At 38.8% G+C, this 18105-nt stretch overlaps 1 protein-coding gene across 3 annotated transcripts in view; it reads right to left on the bottom strand.

Annotated features, from left to right (window-relative positions):
- The window catches only part of LOC106880950 (axonemal central pair apparatus protein HYDIN), a 193311-nt gene that overhangs the window by 74268 nt on the left and 100938 nt on the right, over positions 1-18105 (bottom strand). For all 3 annotated transcript variants that reach the window (XM_089348067.1, XM_089348075.1, XM_089348084.1), the window contains 8 exons: positions 17270-17455; positions 13887-14038; positions 10550-10798; positions 8402-8431; positions 5788-5970; positions 5291-5410; positions 2712-2729; positions 637-963 (listed from right to left, as the gene is read on the bottom strand). In XM_089348067.1, the coding sequence (XP_089204193.1) occupies positions 637-963; positions 2712-2729; positions 5291-5410; positions 5788-5970; positions 8402-8431; positions 10550-10798; positions 13887-14038; positions 17270-17455 (1265 nt within the window). The remainder of the gene's footprint in view (positions 1-636; positions 964-2711; positions 2730-5290; positions 5411-5787; positions 5971-8401; positions 8432-10549; positions 10799-13886; positions 14039-17269; positions 17456-18105) is intronic.

Raw genomic sequence — 18105 nt, 5'->3', positions numbered from 1 at the left:
ATGAAGGCAGAAGAGACAGAAGCAGAGTCTATAATGTTAACTTGAATGAAAGACTGTCTGTGAGCGAATTTAAGAAACGGCTGGGTGTACAAGATACTGGAACATCTTTAATCATAAGTGTACCTTGAACAACATCATTTTAATGTCCACTTTTCCCTGCTTGCATGGCTCAGATGGAATTGTCTGAGGCAGATTTTCTACAATCAGAATCGCCTTTTGCTACCAGACCTCAATTGTTTCCAACTAACATATTTCTCTTAGGTCAGATATGATTCACAGAAGATTGGAAAAAAATGTTTCTAAGAAGGTAACACTACCTTACAACCATCAAATGATGTTGAGACGAGACAAACACACACACACACACACACACACACACACACACACATCACATCACATCACATCACATCTACTTTTAACAAGATGCTTTAACATATACTTTTCCAAATTCCACCAAGGTTGACTTAGCCTTTCAGTCTTTCAGAGTCGATGAAATAAGCACCAGTTGAGCACTTACCCTTTTCTTAAAATTACTGGCCTTGTGTCAAAACTTGAAACCATTATTATTGATTAATTAATTAATTGAAACTCAATTTCTTATAAATAAAGGTATTTGAACAAAAATATTACGATTACCTTAATATGAGAACTTTATCAAACTGGAACACTCGCCTGTCCAAATCAAGATCAGGACGGAAGGCTTCGCAGCTGATTTTAAATAAAATTGGTTCTGGATTTTCTTTCACACAGCAAACAATTGCATCTTCAATTAATTTCACGGAACGAGGGAAAGCCCACACAGCAAGATGTTTTGACCTTTGTGGGGGCAGAATCATTGTTGGAGGATCTAAAGAAAATGTTTCAGCTTTTGTGTCTTTCAAAAAACAAAAACTAATGTCTGCTTCTATCGGGGAAGTATTCATAATAGTTAGGATTTCCAGATTCTCTGGGAATTCTTTGTACCTAGAAAAGGCAAAAAACAGCAACAAATATACTTTGGCATTTATCTGCTTTCATTAAACAATTGAAATTAAAAGATATTAACCTTTAGCACACTTAGGTGCACCATGGCGCTATCCGAATTTTCTCCCCTGTAACTACAGGCACATTCTGTCACATTGAGAGGGAAGAAAACTCATACAGTGACATGATGTGTCTACAGCATGCTAAAAGTTGAAAGATTCTCAGCTGCCACACTCACCCTTGACCCAGCAAAGCATTGAGGATGTGACATGTGGGAGAGATGACAGGGATGCAACCAGCACTTAGCTGCCCCTCAATTTCAGCTGAGAAGACCAAAGCAATGTGCAATGATGTACTCATAAAAGGAAACAACACACACACACACACACACATGTAAAAGTCAAAATATATTGTACAAATTAAAAAACAAAATTAATCCAATTCAAATCATATTAAAACCTTAATAATTCGTTCTTCCAACCTGCACCAGGTGTAGACAAAAGAGCAATCAAAAGGTAAGGTAAGTGCCAGTATGTAGTACTTATCAATATTCATGTAGTTAAAAAAAATCACATAAATTACATACACACACACATACACAATATATATATATATATATATATATATATATATATATATATATATATGTGTGTGTGTGTGTGTGTGTGTGTGTGTGTGTGTGTGTGTGTATATTATCAATAGTGCATTACTATTGTCAGCATATAACAAGTCAGAATGCTACCGTTGATTTCACATCACTTACCTCATTACACTTGTGCAATATTGACAACCATAGTGGAGGCATGTGGCTTAGTGGTTAGGGTGTTGGACTCATAATCATAAGATTGTGGTTTCAATTCCTGGACTGGGCGATGTGGTGTGTTCTTCAGCAAAACACTTCACTCCCCATTGCTCCAGTCCACTCAGTTGGCAAAAACGAGTAATCCTATGATGGAGCGGTGTCTCATCCAGGTGGGGAATTTATATGCCATGGAAACCAGCCCTTACAAGTCAAGAAGGTAACCTTTACCTTTTTTGATATTGACAACCATTCAGAAGAGCTGTACCACTTAAATTAATCATAAATCGCTGTACCCCAGGATTAATCAGAAGTGTGGTACCCCATGAACAATCAAAAGTGCAGTACTTGTACCTGCATTCCTCCAGGGTGAGGCTGAGCTGGCTCTGACCAACATCCTTCATCACATCCGTCATCAATGCTGACGACATCTAACATCGGTTCTAAGGTTCCAGCAGGAAAAGTAATGCTTCTGCCTGTAGCCCCAAAGAGTAGACCTGGGGACAGCAGTGACTGCAAGGTGGTTCCAATCTCCTCAAAACCCAGGGACTTCCGTACCAAGTCCCATGATTGAATGCAATTTAAAATGCAGTACCTCATAATTAAACAGAATTGCAGAACCCCATGAAATTTTGGCCAGGGATCCAAGATTAATGGGTTGGGGAAGCAACTCCAGTTTACAGGGTACCTTCAGCCAGAGTGTAGACTCTGCCAAAGTCACCATGGGAGCCAAACTAAGTGATGGATTAAGTTGTGTCTTTCCGAAAGGGTACAGCAGACTTCCCAGCTACCCAAGTTCAAGTCTATGCCAGAAGATTCTTACTCAAGGAAGGGCCCAATGGGAATGAACAGGAAAGCTTAGGATTGCAAGGAGAACCTCTTGAACCTGCAGCCATCAGAGAAAATAGAGACAGAAAAATTGAAATAAGAATACTGGGTGATGACTTACTTGTTGATTGGATGGAGGCTGTTCAGGGAAAGAAGAAGAAGGAAAAAAGGAAATGAAACAAAATAGTGTTTGAATAATTACAATTTCTAATTTAAATAAGAAATGACACACACACATATAAACATATAGCCATACATATATATATATATATATATATATATATAAAGAGACAGACAGACAGACAGACAGACAAACAGAAACGAAGACACATACATACACACATATACACATGCATATATATGTAACACTGATCTATATAGATATCAATAGGTATGTGTATGTGTGTGTGTATATATGCTTAGATGCAAATAGTTTTTTATACGGCATCATTTTTACAATCCTATAAATGATAATAATGGTATTTTTTATATAAGCTTAATGCTTATGGCGATCACCATGCAATGACTAAGGAAAACAGTCTAATAAAGGGGCATATAAGCCCTTGACAGAAAAAAGACGGCCTTCCTATCCGCGTGGGAGGCCTTCCTATCTGCAGATAGGAAGGCCTTCATTTTTCTGTCAAGGGCTTATATGCCCCTTTATTAGACTGTTTTCCTAAGTCATTGCATGGTGATCACCAGAAGCTTTAAGCTTATATAAAAATACCATATATATATATATATATATATAGCACAAGATATATGTGTGTGTGTGTGTGTGTGTGTGTGTGTGTGTGTGTGTGTGTGTGTGTGTGTGTGTGTGTGTATGCATGTGGTGATGGTTAAAAAATAATTATAATCTTGAGTAGTTATTGTCAAGAAAAACAAGAGAGACAACCTCAAAATCTGAATAAATTTAAAATTTATTAAACAGAATCCTTTGAATCTGATCTCTGGCAGTTGAGTGACATCTTTGGACAGGTTTCATTTTTGTTAGACCTCCTCAGCAAAATCTTAAAAGACTTTTTGCATATTTATTCTTCATACATTTAGAGAGGTTCAGACACAAAAGATATATACAAAGAATCATTTCTCGTCAGTAATTCTCAACCATTATTTGGCCTATGGACCCTTTGATTTTTATTCTACCCCACTGGACCCCATAGCCATTCGATGTTTAAGAAAAGCCATATTGTACCTTCATATCATCATCATCACTGTCGTTTAACATACGCTTTCCATGCTAGCATGGGTTGGACAATTTGACTGAGGACTGGTGAAACCAGATGGCTACACCAGGCTCCAATCTGAAAGCGAAACCATCATGGCACCTGTGCCCAGCATTGCCTTCCTGGCACTGGTGCTGGATGGCATGTGTAAAGACATTCGAGTGAGTTCGTTGCCAGTGCTGCCGAACTGGCTCCTGTGCAGGTGGCATGTAAAATACACCACTTTGAGCATGGCCATTGCCAGTACCACCTGACTGGCCTTCGTGCCGGTGGCACGTAAAAGTACCCACTACATTCTTGGAGTGGTTGGCGTTAGGAAGGGCATCCAGCTGTAGAAACTCTGCCAAATCAGATTGTACCTTCATAGTTATATATTATTAGGAACTGTATAAAAAAATTGCTAAAATCTTTTGTGTATTGTGAAAGTAGAACTAATTATTTCAGATAATTTTTAACAACAAAATCTTGAAACGTAATTCTAAGCATTTGCTGAGAATTGGTATCATTTTCAACTGTATGGGGCAGAATCTCATCAGGGCTTTATCAGCTTATAGAATTTGCCTGCATCCTTTCAAGAAATATGTTAACCTTTGTTCTATAAGTTCATAAAGCCCTGACGAAATTCTGCCCCATACAGTTGAAAATAATACCAATTCTTAGCAAATGCTCAGAATTACGTATCCACTCGGAGCATGAATTGAAACACATATGTAGGTTTTTGGCATCTGCCATTTCTTTTAGAGCTTTACAATTTATAATTTATTTGTATTGTTTTTATAAAAAATTCCATCAACTTTATAGCATACAAATAATTATTTATACATCCATTATTCTCCATTTTCTTTCTTTCATTATATATATATATATATATATATATATATATATATATATATATATAGATATATATATGATAGATCACTGACCACAACATATATATATATAGATATATATGATAGATCGCTGACCACTACATACTTTTTTTCTCTCCTTGTTTATTTCTGTGTTCCTTTCTGTGGAAGAGCATAGGCTCGAAATGTTAAAGACTTTCTCTATTCCTGAGTATTATACTAATACATCTGTTTGTTTTCTACATCACCTGCCTTCGTCTGTTGTTTTTTTGTGAATTCTCCCTATATATATATATATATATATATATATATATATATATATATATATATATATATATATATATAGAGAGAGAGAGAGAGAGAGAGAGAGAGAGAGAGAGAGGTGGTGAGAGAGAGAGAGGAGAGAGAGAGGAGAGAGAGAGGAGAGAGAGAGGTGGTGAGAGAGAGGAGAGAGGTGGTGAGAGAGAGGAGAGAGGTGGTGAGAGAGATGGTGAAAGAGAGAGTGAGAGTGCAACCTGTGTATCATGCTAAATGTATACCACTGAGAGGCATGATAGCAGTAAAATTATTAGTCTAGCAAAAGATGAAAACAAATACAAGTAATGCCATGAAAGCAAACTTACCTGTCAGCATATCTTCCAACCAGAAGAGGACCAAATTCAAAGGTCTCTGATGACATGACATATCTTTTATGAACGATCTCGTCAGGTTCCCTCTTCTTTCGGTGTCGCTTAAAAACGACCCTGAAATGTAAGAAGCACAGGCCAAGATTAGTTTATTGTGTTTAGATGCGCTTGAATAATGGCTGAGGTACAAGCATGGCAGTGTGGTAGGAAATTTGCTTGCCAACCACAAGGATTCATGTTCAGTCCTACTGTACAGTACCTTGGACCAGTGTCGTCTACTTTAGCCCCAGGCCAACCAAAGCCCTGTAACTGGATTGGATAGATGAAAACTGAAATAAAGCCATCATATATGTGTATGAATGTATACAAGTATGTGTGTATGTTTATGTCTCCTTATACACATGTCTCCTGTGTATGTTTATGTCTCCTGATAAATTATCAATGTTATTTCTAATAATAGGAAAGGAAAAAAAAATGCAAAAATGATTTCTCACTTTGGATCTTGACAAATACTTGGGAAAACACAGAGGCCATGATTGAATATTTGATAGCGCTTCTTGGTGCCAAGGATTTCAAAAGTCAATGTCTGGTTAAATTCTCCCAATTCTTCAGATAAGAAACGAACCCTAAGAGTGGTGTAACCATTTGCAGGAACAATCCATCTGAAGTAGTTCAGTCTGAAGCAAAAATTCAAATTCATCATCGATTTTACATAAAACAAAATCACCAGTATTTGTATTTCGCATGGATATATTTTAAAAAATTAAAAAATTTAAATACCAATTGTTTATAAATATTTACACCTAAATGTATTAAATACATATATATATGAGAAGACCCGGCAGGCCAAATGAGACCATAACCTGTGGCCTATGCCGGTGGTGCAACCAGCCATTTAGGCATACCCTTCTTTCATTGGACACTAAACTATGCTTGTGAAGACCTGTTGAGACAAGTGAAATCGGAATCGAATTCAATGACAGCACCGCCTGACTGGCATCCATGCTGGTGGAGTGCTAAGAGCACCATCTGAGCGTGATCATCGCCAGGGCCACTGACTGGCACTTGTGCTGGTGGTATGTGGAAAACACCATTTGAGCATAGCCGTTGCCAGTACCACCAGATTGGCCCTCATGCCGGTGGCACGTAAAAGCACCCACTACACTCTCGGAGTGGTTGGTGTTAGGAAGGGCATTCAGCTGTAGAAACTCTGCCAGATCAAATTGGAGCCTGGTGCAGCCATCTGGCTCACTAGTCCCCAGTCAAACCATGCTAGCATGGAAAGTGGACATTAAACGATGATGATGATGATATATATATATATATATGTATGTATATATATATATATATATATATATATATATATATATATATACACACACACACATATAATCTAGTCCACCTATATTTTATACATATATATCATTGGGTGTAGAGAATGGAGGAGGTAAATATGTACTACATATTTTTCCAAGGAAAGCCAACCAGAAATTATGTAATTGTAAGTTATTACATATATGTTTAGCTCCCATTTCTTCAGGTATTTTTACCATTTGTTTACAAAGTTGTTGAAAAGTAGTAGATTTGATGAACCAGGAAGAAATTACTACATCAACAACAGTAGAAAGATGGGCGGAAGCAAGGCTTAATTAAGCAAATTCCTTATCAGCAGGCAAGCTGATAATGAATTTGAGATGAAAGGGCTGTGGTCTCAAGAGGTTAGTTTCTTCACAGAAAAAATGTGGTCTTTTAAGGAACTGAAAATAAATTACTGTTGTATAATCTGTAATTAATTAAAAATATATTAATTATACAATATATAATTAATCCAACATAAAGTAGTGTCATATAATGTCTAACTAATCGAAAATACATTATTATACAACATAAAACCATTGTATGATTTATACATGGACCAAAGATAAAACCATGAAGGGAAGAATTTTATAGCAAGATTTAAGGGTACAGGTGCAATTTATACACAAATATGACTTATGGATGAGTAAATACAGTAATTAAATCAAAATGTAATTAGTTTTGTAACATGCAAATGAATTCAAACTAAAATATTGTCACACAATATATGACTGAAAACAAATCAGTTATACAATTTCTGCAAAGAAGTAGAACAGACAACTGAATTTACCCTCCCCCACCCCATCAAACACTTTTTCATTGACCCATAAAGATTGAAAGGCAAGGCTAAGACCAATGGGATTTGAACTCAAAATAAAAAGTAAATTCTGTGATATATTTAGTCCTACATACTTTATGGCTACTTAGTCACCAACCTCCCAAACCCAATCGGAGACCTCCTTTGGTCATGAATGACCATGGGGTTGCACCTAGAAGGTTACCCTTCAAGGCACGAGTCCGGGCAAGGTTGTTTATGAAAGACGAGCAATAACCCATGCATACTGGCCTCCCCTCTCCCCACCACTGATGTTATCCAAGGGAAAGGCAAAGGGGCCGATACAGCTTGGCACCAGTGACGTCGCAACTCATTTCTACAGCTGAGTGAACCGGAGCAACGTGAAATAAAGGATCTTGCTTAAGAACACAACATGCAGCCCAGTCCAGGATTCGAACTGACAACCTCAAGATCGTAAGCTCGACACTCTAACCACTGAGCCATGAGCCAAACTCAATCCCATTACAAAATATTGTTAATTCTGAAGGTTTTAAAATGTGTTTTGTACCTGTTTAGGGAGAGATGGAAGGGCAGAGTCTGTGCTGACTCTTTAAGACCTCTTTGGTGGGAAGAAGGAAAAGACTTCACCGTCAGACTGGATTACTGACATGAATGCTTACAACAGGGTGGATGGACTCTGTTAAAAGTACCCAGGTACCAGGTTGTGCTGATAAATTAAATCTATTCACGACAACAAGAACAGTCTCCCCCCCCCCCCTTTTTTTTTAATGATTTTCTCCCCAAGTAAAAGAAGGGGGGGTCTATAAATTCAAAAGATGTCAATTGACAGAAAGCTTAAAGGACTAAATAACCTCTCCTTTGAACCAATCACAGAAGTATTCAATCCACATATTTTTCTAATTGTTTTTTGGGGTTTTTTTTTTTTTTTTTTTTTGGTTTTCTTTTGTACAACTTACTTCTTGGATTCCAAATGTGGAGTTCCAGGACTGAAAAATAAAGGAAATTTACCAGTGTTACTAATACATAACTTAAAACCAATAATAAACAAATAATATAACATAAATATATAACACAGAAGCACTTTTACACAACAACAACAACAACATAATATTTACTGGTATTAACGTTTTATCATTTACTTGTTTCAGTCCTGAAAGAAAGAGAAGAAACGATCAATAAATATGGAGACCTGAGAATTGGGATCGCCAAGATGTGGCAGCTACGAGAGTCAAACATAAAAGTTGCCCCTATTGTCATCGAAGCATTGGGTTCAATACCACCCAATCTGAAGAAACATCTGGACAATTTAGAAATACCCTACAATCTAGGTGGATTGCAAAAAATCAGCATTACTTGGAACAGCACACATATGGCATAAAGTACTGCGTGTGTGTGGTCCTTGTTGTGACTTGACAAACATTACAAACCTCAGGTAGACACAATATCTTCAATCAACAACATCACGATATTGGATACTGTGCGACAGTAATAACAAGAGCACTCAGAGAGCACAAACCTCCGCCAAGGCAACACCAACCTCCTCTCAATGATTAGCTGGAGATGTTTTTAGAATGAGAATATCTGAAATAAACTCGACTGCTCACACAAACGAGAATACTAAAAATGAACTCGACTGCTCTCAAAAATTAAGTAAAAAAACTGGCAAAATAATCCAGAATCCTTGTCCAGTACCTGGTCAATCCCAGTGGTAGTCATGGAATGTGAAGGTGGGTGTAGAAAATTTAGTAACAAGGTGCCAAGCTGGCAGAAACGTTAGCGCACCGGGCAAAGTGCTTAGCAGTATTTCATCTGGAGTCGATCTAATCGACTTAATCCCTTTGTCTGTCCTTGTTTGTCCCCGTCTATGTTTAGCCACTTATGGGCAATAAAGAAATAAGTAAATTTAGTAACAGTAATAAATAGTTTATCCTTATCTAATACAAGCCAAAGTTAACAAATTCACCATTCAAAATAGTTTCAAAGGAGAAGGTAATAATTATAAGTTCTACTCAGGAATTTTTAAATGAACAGAATGAGACCTTTTGGCTTTCTCTTCTCTTAAATTCCGGCCTTCCTTTAGTATTCCTGTTGTTTTAGATTGATGTATAGATGTATGTATATAAGTAAGTATACTGCAAAGTGTTAATATGTATGTATAATATTTAATATTAATGAACCTGACTGCTCTCAAAAATTAAGTAAAAAAACAGGAAAAATAATCCAGAATCCTTGTCCGGTACCAGATCGATCCATAAACCTAAGCAGTTTGTGCTAGTCACAAGGCCAAACAGTCCTGAAAGTTTCATTTGAATCCATCCAGCGGTTCTTGAGATATGTTGTCCATGGACAAACAAACAAACAAACATACACGACTGAAAACAATACCTCCACCTTCGCTAAGCTTATTTCACCCCACCCCCACCCCCACCCCCCGATGAAAGACAAAGTCGAGCTTGGCGGAATTTGAACTCAGAACAAAAGGATGGACGAAATGCCAACGGATGAAATGTTATTAAGCATTTTGTCCAGCATGCTAATGATTCTGCAGCTTGCCGCCTTAATAACAGCAACAACAAGAATGGCTTTTGATTTCGGTACAAGGCCAACAATTTTTGACAGGTGGGGGTGAGTTGATTGCATGGATCCAAGTTCTTGACTGGTACTGTATTTTAGTGACCTACAAAAGGAGAAGAGCATAGTTGGCCTCTGTGGGATTTGAACTCAGATCATACAGAACCAGAACAAACACCCCAAGGACTTTATTCTACCTTCTGTTTTTTCCTGCAGTCAGCAATAGGCATTGTCTAAAGAAAACAATATGTACCAATGTCCCTGGTGTAGGGTCTTGCAGTAGCTATGAGGGCCTGCAAGGACCACAAGGACCTGCAATGGCCATGAGGGTTTGCAGAGGCTATGAGAACCTGCAGAGGTCAACGGGGCCAGTAGCAGCCATGAGGATTTATAGTGGTTTTAGCAGGGGATGCAGGTGGTTCTGCAGGCCTGTAGGGATCATGAAGGGGCCAGAAGCAAAAGACCTTCCACCAAACCAAACCAAGCAAAAAAAGTTAAATCGTCCAGAATTTAATACAGAAACACCACAATACCTGAAAATATCATCAGAGCCAGGTGAACTGACTCCAAACAATGGAGAAGGAATAGCAAACTGTGACAGACGATGGGATGATTTTTTCTTCTCTGCACTTCTTCGTTTCGCAGAATCTGAGGAAAGTTTTGTTTTGTCAGCTTTTGTTTTCGATCGACTGGTCTGGGTCGTTCGCTCTCCTTTCTCTTTCTCAATAACCTGAACTTCTTCAAAATCAGATTCTTTAGACTTTTCCTCAAAGCCAATGTTTCTATTTGTTTAAATAAAATGGAGATTTGTATTAATCTTAAACAATCAGATTACAATAAAGATTGTTTGCCAACATAACATGGCAGTCCTTGTTTAGGACGAATGTTGCTGTAATTTAGCCCCAGGACACAGATCGTGTCGTATAGCCAGCTGGAAACAATGTCTCCTAGGGCTAAATTACAGCAACATTCGTCCTAAACCAGGACTGCCATGTTATGTTGGCAAACAATTTTTACTACAAAGTACTGTTGTTGAATATATCACGTGAGATTCAAAAATAGTAATTTTCTAATTCAGATTACACTTGTCAAATGTAAGCCTATTTATCCATTCATCACCATCATCATCATTTCACATCCGTTTTCCCTGCTGGCATGGGTTGGACAGTTTGACAGGAGCTGCACCAAACTCCATTTCTCTTTTTGGCAAGGTTTCTACAGCTTAATACCTTTCCTAATATGCAAACCACTTCACAGAGTGTCCTGTGTGCTTCTTCCATGGCACTGGCACCAACAGGGCTGCCATGTTGTTTTGAATTCATCAATGATCTCATTGCTTTGAAATTCCAATGATGTGAATGTCTTCTTTAGAATGACATTGTTGGGCAGGTGTGAGAGGCCAGATCTGATCAACTTGAACATAAAACAAGTAGAATACAGTAATTTACAACATTGGTAGATAGACTTCAACATTGATTTTGAAAGAATAAATTTAAGTAAATATCAGTGTTTCAAAATATTAACTTTTTTTGTGCAGATATCATCATCATCATCACCATCATCATCACCATCGTTTCAATGTCGACTTTCCATGCTCTCATGGATCAGAGTCTAGTAAGGCAGACTCTCTATGGCTGGATGCCTTTCCTGTCACCAACCTTCACCTGTATCTAAGCAATGTAATATTTTCACCATGGCTATTCTTTTATTCTTTTACTTGTTTCAGTCATTTGACTGCAGCCATGCTGGAGCACTGCCTTTAGTCAAACAAATCGACCCCAGACTTATTCTTTGTAAACCCACCAAATTTCTATCAGTCTCTTTTGCCAAACCACTAGATTATGTGGATGCAAACACACCAACATCGGTTGTCAAGTGATGGTGGGAGGACAAACACAGACACACAAGCATCATCATCATCATCATTTAACGTCCGCTTTCCATGCTGGCATGGGTTGGATGGTTTGACCGAGGGCTGGCAAACCAGATGGCTGCACCAGACCCCAATCCAATCTAGCATATACATATATATATACACAATCATACACACCCATGTGTGTGTGTGTGTGTGTGTATGTATTCTTACTTTTTTACATGAATATCTGTGTATGTCTTTTTATGGTATTGTATTGTTCGTAACCACCAACTTAACACTACACACTGAATCGTCGCAAGGTATGGAAGGTTTTCGAAGGACCGGAGAGATTATGTCCGGGTGGAGAATTATACCAGATATAGTACTATACAAAATACCGAAAGGATCTTCACCTCTTACATCACACATTTCTTCTTACTTCAACGTCGAGATGGTATAATTTCCTGGGAGAGAGATAATTTTTGTGGCTGAAGATAGCTTTACATTGTAGATTATACACATATTATATTATGTTATATTATATTATGTTATATTATATTATACACATGTAGAGCTTGAAACATGTGTACCGCGGAATCCTTTGTAGTTTTGTTGTTATTTTTTCCTTTTGGATTTACAATTTATCGTGAAAAAGTGCCACACCCTAACAGTTGAGGGAACCTGTGGAAGAGGTAGGCCCAGGAAGACCTGGGCTGAGGTGGTGAGGCAAGACCCTCGTACATTGGGCCTCACCGAGGCGATGACTACTGACCGAGACCTTTGGAAATGTGCTGTGCGTGAGAAGACCCGGCAAGCCAAGTAAGATCGTTGCCAGTGCCCCTGGACTGGTTCTTGTGCGGGTGGCACATGAGATGCACCATTTTGAGCGTGGCCGTTGCCAGTACCGCCTGACTGGCTCCCGTAGGATTTTCGAGCGAGATCGTTGCCAGTGCCCCTGGACTGGCTTGTGCGGGTGGCACATAAAAGACACCATTTCGAGCGTGGCCGTTTTCGTGCGGGTGACACGTAAAAGCACCCACTACACTCTCTGAGTGGTTGGCGTTAGGAAGGGCATCCAGCTGTAGAAACTCTGCCAAATTAGACTGGAGCCTGGTGTTGCCATCCGGTTTCACCAGTCCTCAGTCAAATCGTCCAACCCATGCTAGCATGGAAAGCGGACGTTAAACGATGATGATGATGATGATGATGACAGGCTTCTTTCAGTTTCCTTCCACTAAATCCACTCACAAGGCTTTGGTCGGCCTGAGGCTTTTAAACATCTATCATGACTGAACAACAGCTTGCAGACACTGGTCCAGTATCTCCATGACGACAAAAACAATATGGACACTTTTTAGGCTAAAATCTACCACATGCTCAGCAACACATTCTTGTTGGATGTCATTAAAAACTGAAGATATAAGATCTGCTAGGTCACAAACAACATTAAGTTTTTCTAGGAATTCAATTTCTTCAGTGCCATAGAAAAAGCAATGATGATGGTGCCACATAAAAAACACTGGTGATGGTGCCACATAAAAAACACTGGTGATGGTGCCACATAAAAAAGCAATGGTGATGGTTCTACATAAAAAGTACTGGCAATGGCTCCGCATAAAAAGTACTGGTGATGGTACCATGTAAAAAGCACTGGTGAGGGTGCCACGTAAAAAGCACCAGCGACGGTGTCATCATGTAAAAAGCACTGGTGATAGCACCATTTGAAAAGCATTGGTATTGGTGTTACGTAAAAAGCACCTTGTACACTCTGTCAAGTGGCTGACATTAAGAAGGATATCCAGCTGCAGAAACCATGCCACAACAAATGGAATCTGGTGTGGCCCCACCTGGCCTTACCAGCTTTTGTGAAACCAGCCAACCCAAGACCAGTAAGGGATACTGATGTTAAATGATGATGATACACACGTGTGTGTGTGTGTACATACATACAGATACACACACACATACATAATTGCATTTTCTTTCAGTTATATTCTATTGTAAACCATACTTACGGATCTGAAGGAGAAGAGGCCACAAATATGTATTGTTTCAATATATCAGCCCCAGCTGGAGGTTTTCTCTTCACTGGGTATTGTACAACAGCAAATGTAGATGGGGGTGGTATAGGTGGACCTTTGGGGCCTAAACCCAGGCCATCTAAAACCTAACAAAATAGAATGTAAAATTTGTAAACATTAAACTAAGAAAATGTCAGCAAAAACAATAATAACAGTTTTATATTTTGGGGACTTTTGAGGGGAGGGGCTTTGGTCAGTACCATCAACCTCAGTATTTGACTGGTATTTTCTTTTATCAAGCCAAGAGGAATGAAAGCAAAGTTGACTCTCACCATGGAATTTGAACTCAGAACATGGTGAGTAGGAATAAATGCTGCAAAGTATTTTCCTAATGCTCTAAGAATTCTACTGGTTTGCTGCCCTAATCATCATCACCATCATCATGATTTAATGCCCTCTTTCCACGCTGGTATGGGTTGGATGGTTTAACAGGAATTGGCAAGTCAGAAGACTGCACCAAGCTCTGCCATCTGGCTTTGGCTTGGTTCCCATGGTTGGATGCCCTTCCTAACAGTGGCAACCACTTACATTGACCCCCAGTACTCAACTGGTACTTAATTTATCGACCCTGAAATGATGAAAGGCAAACTCGATCTCAGTGGAATTTGAACTCAGAATGCAGCAACCGAGGAAATACCACTAAACATTTTGCCCAGCATGTTAACGATTCAGCCAGCTTGCCACCTTAATCATGATAATAATAATAATAATAATAATAATAATAATAATAATAATAATAATAACACACAGAAAATAGCCCCACCAAGCACTGCACACGTAAAACACATTCAATACAGTAAAAATAAGAGCAGCACAACAAACCACAGCACATACCCAAGGCATTCAGAGCTGTGCTTGGTAGTGCAGTGAAAGCACATGATAAAAATAAGACTACTAAATAATAATAATAATAATAATAATAATAATAATAATAATAATAATCCTTTCTACTATAGGCACAAGGCCTGAAATTTGCGGGAGGGGACTAGCCGATTACATTGACCCCAGTGTTTCACTGGTACTTACGTTATCAACCCCGAAAGGATGAAAGGCAAAGTGGACCTCGGTGGAATTTGAACTCAGAACGTAAGGACAGGCGAAATACTGCTAAGCATTTGCCTGACATCCTAATGATTCTGCCAGCTCACTGCCTTAATGATAATGATGATGATGATGATAATAAAACTGCTGACAAATGGTACAAACACCACCCTGAGGCTGTAACTGAGGGAGAAAATGTAATTATTCTTTGGAACTTTCCAGTATGTACAGATTGGCAAATAAGCCAGATATTGTTGTGAAAGTTGGCAGAGTGAAGGTGCAAAAGATGACTCGATAGTGTTGCCAGATATATCCACTGGATGATCTCTGGGAAATGTGGAATTGTCAGAGCTAAGTGGCATGAGCAGAAATCAGGAGTGTTAGAGAATGACACATTTAAGCTTTTGTGAGACTTCACCATTCAATGTGATATGGAATGATTGAGGCAAGAAGGCCAGACAATGTAGTCACCAACAAGAAAGAAAAAAAAGGGGCCCAGATTATCAATATCTCTATCCCAGAGGATGGTAAGGTGCAAGATAAAGAGCATGGAAAAATGGAGAAGAAGGAGGCTGGAAAGTTGTGGAAGATGAAGATGAGTTTAGTGATTCCAATGATTATCAGAGCGTAACGGACAGATTCGAGAACTGTGTGACTAAATTTGAATTGATGCAAGGTTACAGGTCATGCAGAAGGATTTTTGAGAAAAGTCTTGTTTATGTAAGGCAGAGGAGAGAAAGCAGTAAGGGACCTTTGTTCACTTGTTGTTGACCGCTCCTGACAGAAATAGCAGGAACGTTTATCATGTGAAAAAGAAAAGTGAAGTTCCTTCCCTAGTCATAGGGATGGTTTCCAGGTTTTCATGGCATATATTTGCTCCCCCTGGACAGGACACAGGTCCATTGCAGGATAACTCAATTTGGCCAGCTGAGTGGACTGGAGCAACGTGAACACAAGAACACAACACACAGCCTGGTCCAGGAATTGAAACCACAATCTTAGGATTGTAAGCCCAACACCCTAACCACTAACCCTAACCCTAACCCTAACCCTAACCACTCACCTCCACTGTTTATAAGTTTCTGAGATTTACAAATACTGAAACAACGTTCCACTGGCACGAGTGCCAATCAGGCAGTTAATAATAATTCTTTCTAACTATGGTACAATGCCAACAATTTTGAGGAGAGGGGCAAGTTGATGACATAATGGAGGTAGCAGTAATTTACAGTTAATGAATCCAAATTCCAAACTTTGATCAGATTGAGATCAGATTGAGCTTGGTGCAGTCATCTGGCTCACCAGTCCTCAGTCAAACAGTCCAACCCATGCCAGCATAGAAAGCAGACGTTAAACAACGATGATGATGATGATGATGATGATGATGATGATGATGATTGTTGAAGTAACCATGGCAATGGCTGAAACAGATTTCAGTTCCTGTTTCCATTTGATAGATGTAAGTCTGTATAGGGAACCTGTTTCTTTCTAAGTTCTTATTCACAACTACACCAAAAATTAATCTAACCCTTTTCATACCAACTAACCAACCCACACACCCATCCGGCTAAGACCTCCTTGGATCCATAATACAAACTTCCAGTTTTAATGTAATCTAAATTAGAATTTTCCCTCAAAATTTCATACTAATTTATGTTCCAAATTCTAGAAAAAACTGTTTAACAATGTCAAAATTATTTCAATAAGTTTTGTGGCTGTGTGATAAGAAATTTGCTTTCCAATCACATGTTTCCAGGTTCAGTCCCACTGCATGGTACCATGGATAAGTGTCTTCTACTATAGCTTTGGGCCAACCAAAGCCTTATGAGTGGATTTGGTAGATGGAAACTGAAAGAAGCCCATCATGTGCGTATGTGTGTGTGTGTGCTTGCATCCAACCACTGCTTGTTGATGTATTTACGTCCCTGTAACTTAGCAGTTCAGCAAAACAGACCAACTGACTAAGTTCCTGAGATTAAAAAGAAGATAAGTACTGGGGTTGATTCATTCAAGTGAAATTCTCAAAAGTGGTGCCCCAGCATGGCCACAGTCTAATGACTGAAACAAGTAAAAGATGAAAGATTATTTGCTTAAATTAACCGAAACAAACGAAATGGATTCCAACAGAAATAAGGCAACGAAAGGGTAAAAACAATTCCGCATGAACAAAAAGATTTAAATTTATAGATTTTTGTTGTTGTTGTAGTTTAAAAACAGGGAGAAGAGAAAAAACACAAGAATTACACAATTTTAATATTTCAAACAATGGAACTTACTTCAGTAACAACTGGAAGTTTGCTGCTATTCAAGATTTGATTGAGATAGGATGTTTCAGTTTCGGTACATTCAATGAGGATGTGAGGAACTCCAAGAGAAGGATCGACCTTTTCTTTATTGACTTCAGGTTCATCTATAGAAATGTAAATCGCAGAACATTTCTTTTCCAAGTGTGTGACCGATGGCTAGAAATTGAAATAAGATATGCATCAGAGAATGGAATATTCCAAGGTCAGAAAATGAGTTTTCTTCAAGAAAAACAGAAGGGTGGGATTGTGGTGGCAGTGGCAGTAGCGGTGGTGGTGGTGGTGGTGGTGGTGGTGGTGGTGGTGGTGGTGGTGGTGGTGGTGATAATAAAAAAAATGGCACTCTGTCAGTTATGACGATGAAGGTTCCAGTTCATCCAATTGATGGAACAGCCTGCTTGTGAGATTAACATGAAAGTGGTTGAGTACTGCACAGACACATATACCCTTAATGTAATTCTCAGTTAGATTTGGCATGACATAGAGTGTGTCAATGTGGCCCTTTGAATTATGGGTACAATTCATTTTTGCCAGCTGAAGGATGCAATGCACAGCCGGGAATCGAACTCACAACTTCACGACCATGAGCCCAGTACCCTAACCACTAAGCCACAAGCCTTCACAGAGGTGATAATCGTGATGATGATGATGGAGGAATCTGTCAGAGTAGAGCTGAGAGTGAGGAGGAGGATAAAAATTGGTGGAGGGTTGGAGGTGGTAATAGTAGGGTCTATAACAGTAATGCTAATAAAGATGGTGGTGGAATTTAGGGGTTAGATTTTCCGTATTTGCTTTAATATTGGTTAATT

The sequence above is a fragment of the Octopus bimaculoides genome, chromosome 1 (genome assembly GCF_046866305.1).
Source record: "Octopus bimaculoides isolate indiv1 chromosome 1, ASM4686630v1, whole genome shotgun sequence".
Lineage (NCBI taxonomy): Eukaryota > Metazoa > Mollusca > Cephalopoda > Octopoda > Octopodidae > Octopus > Octopus bimaculoides.
This window is presented reverse-complemented; position numbering and strand designations above follow the sequence as displayed.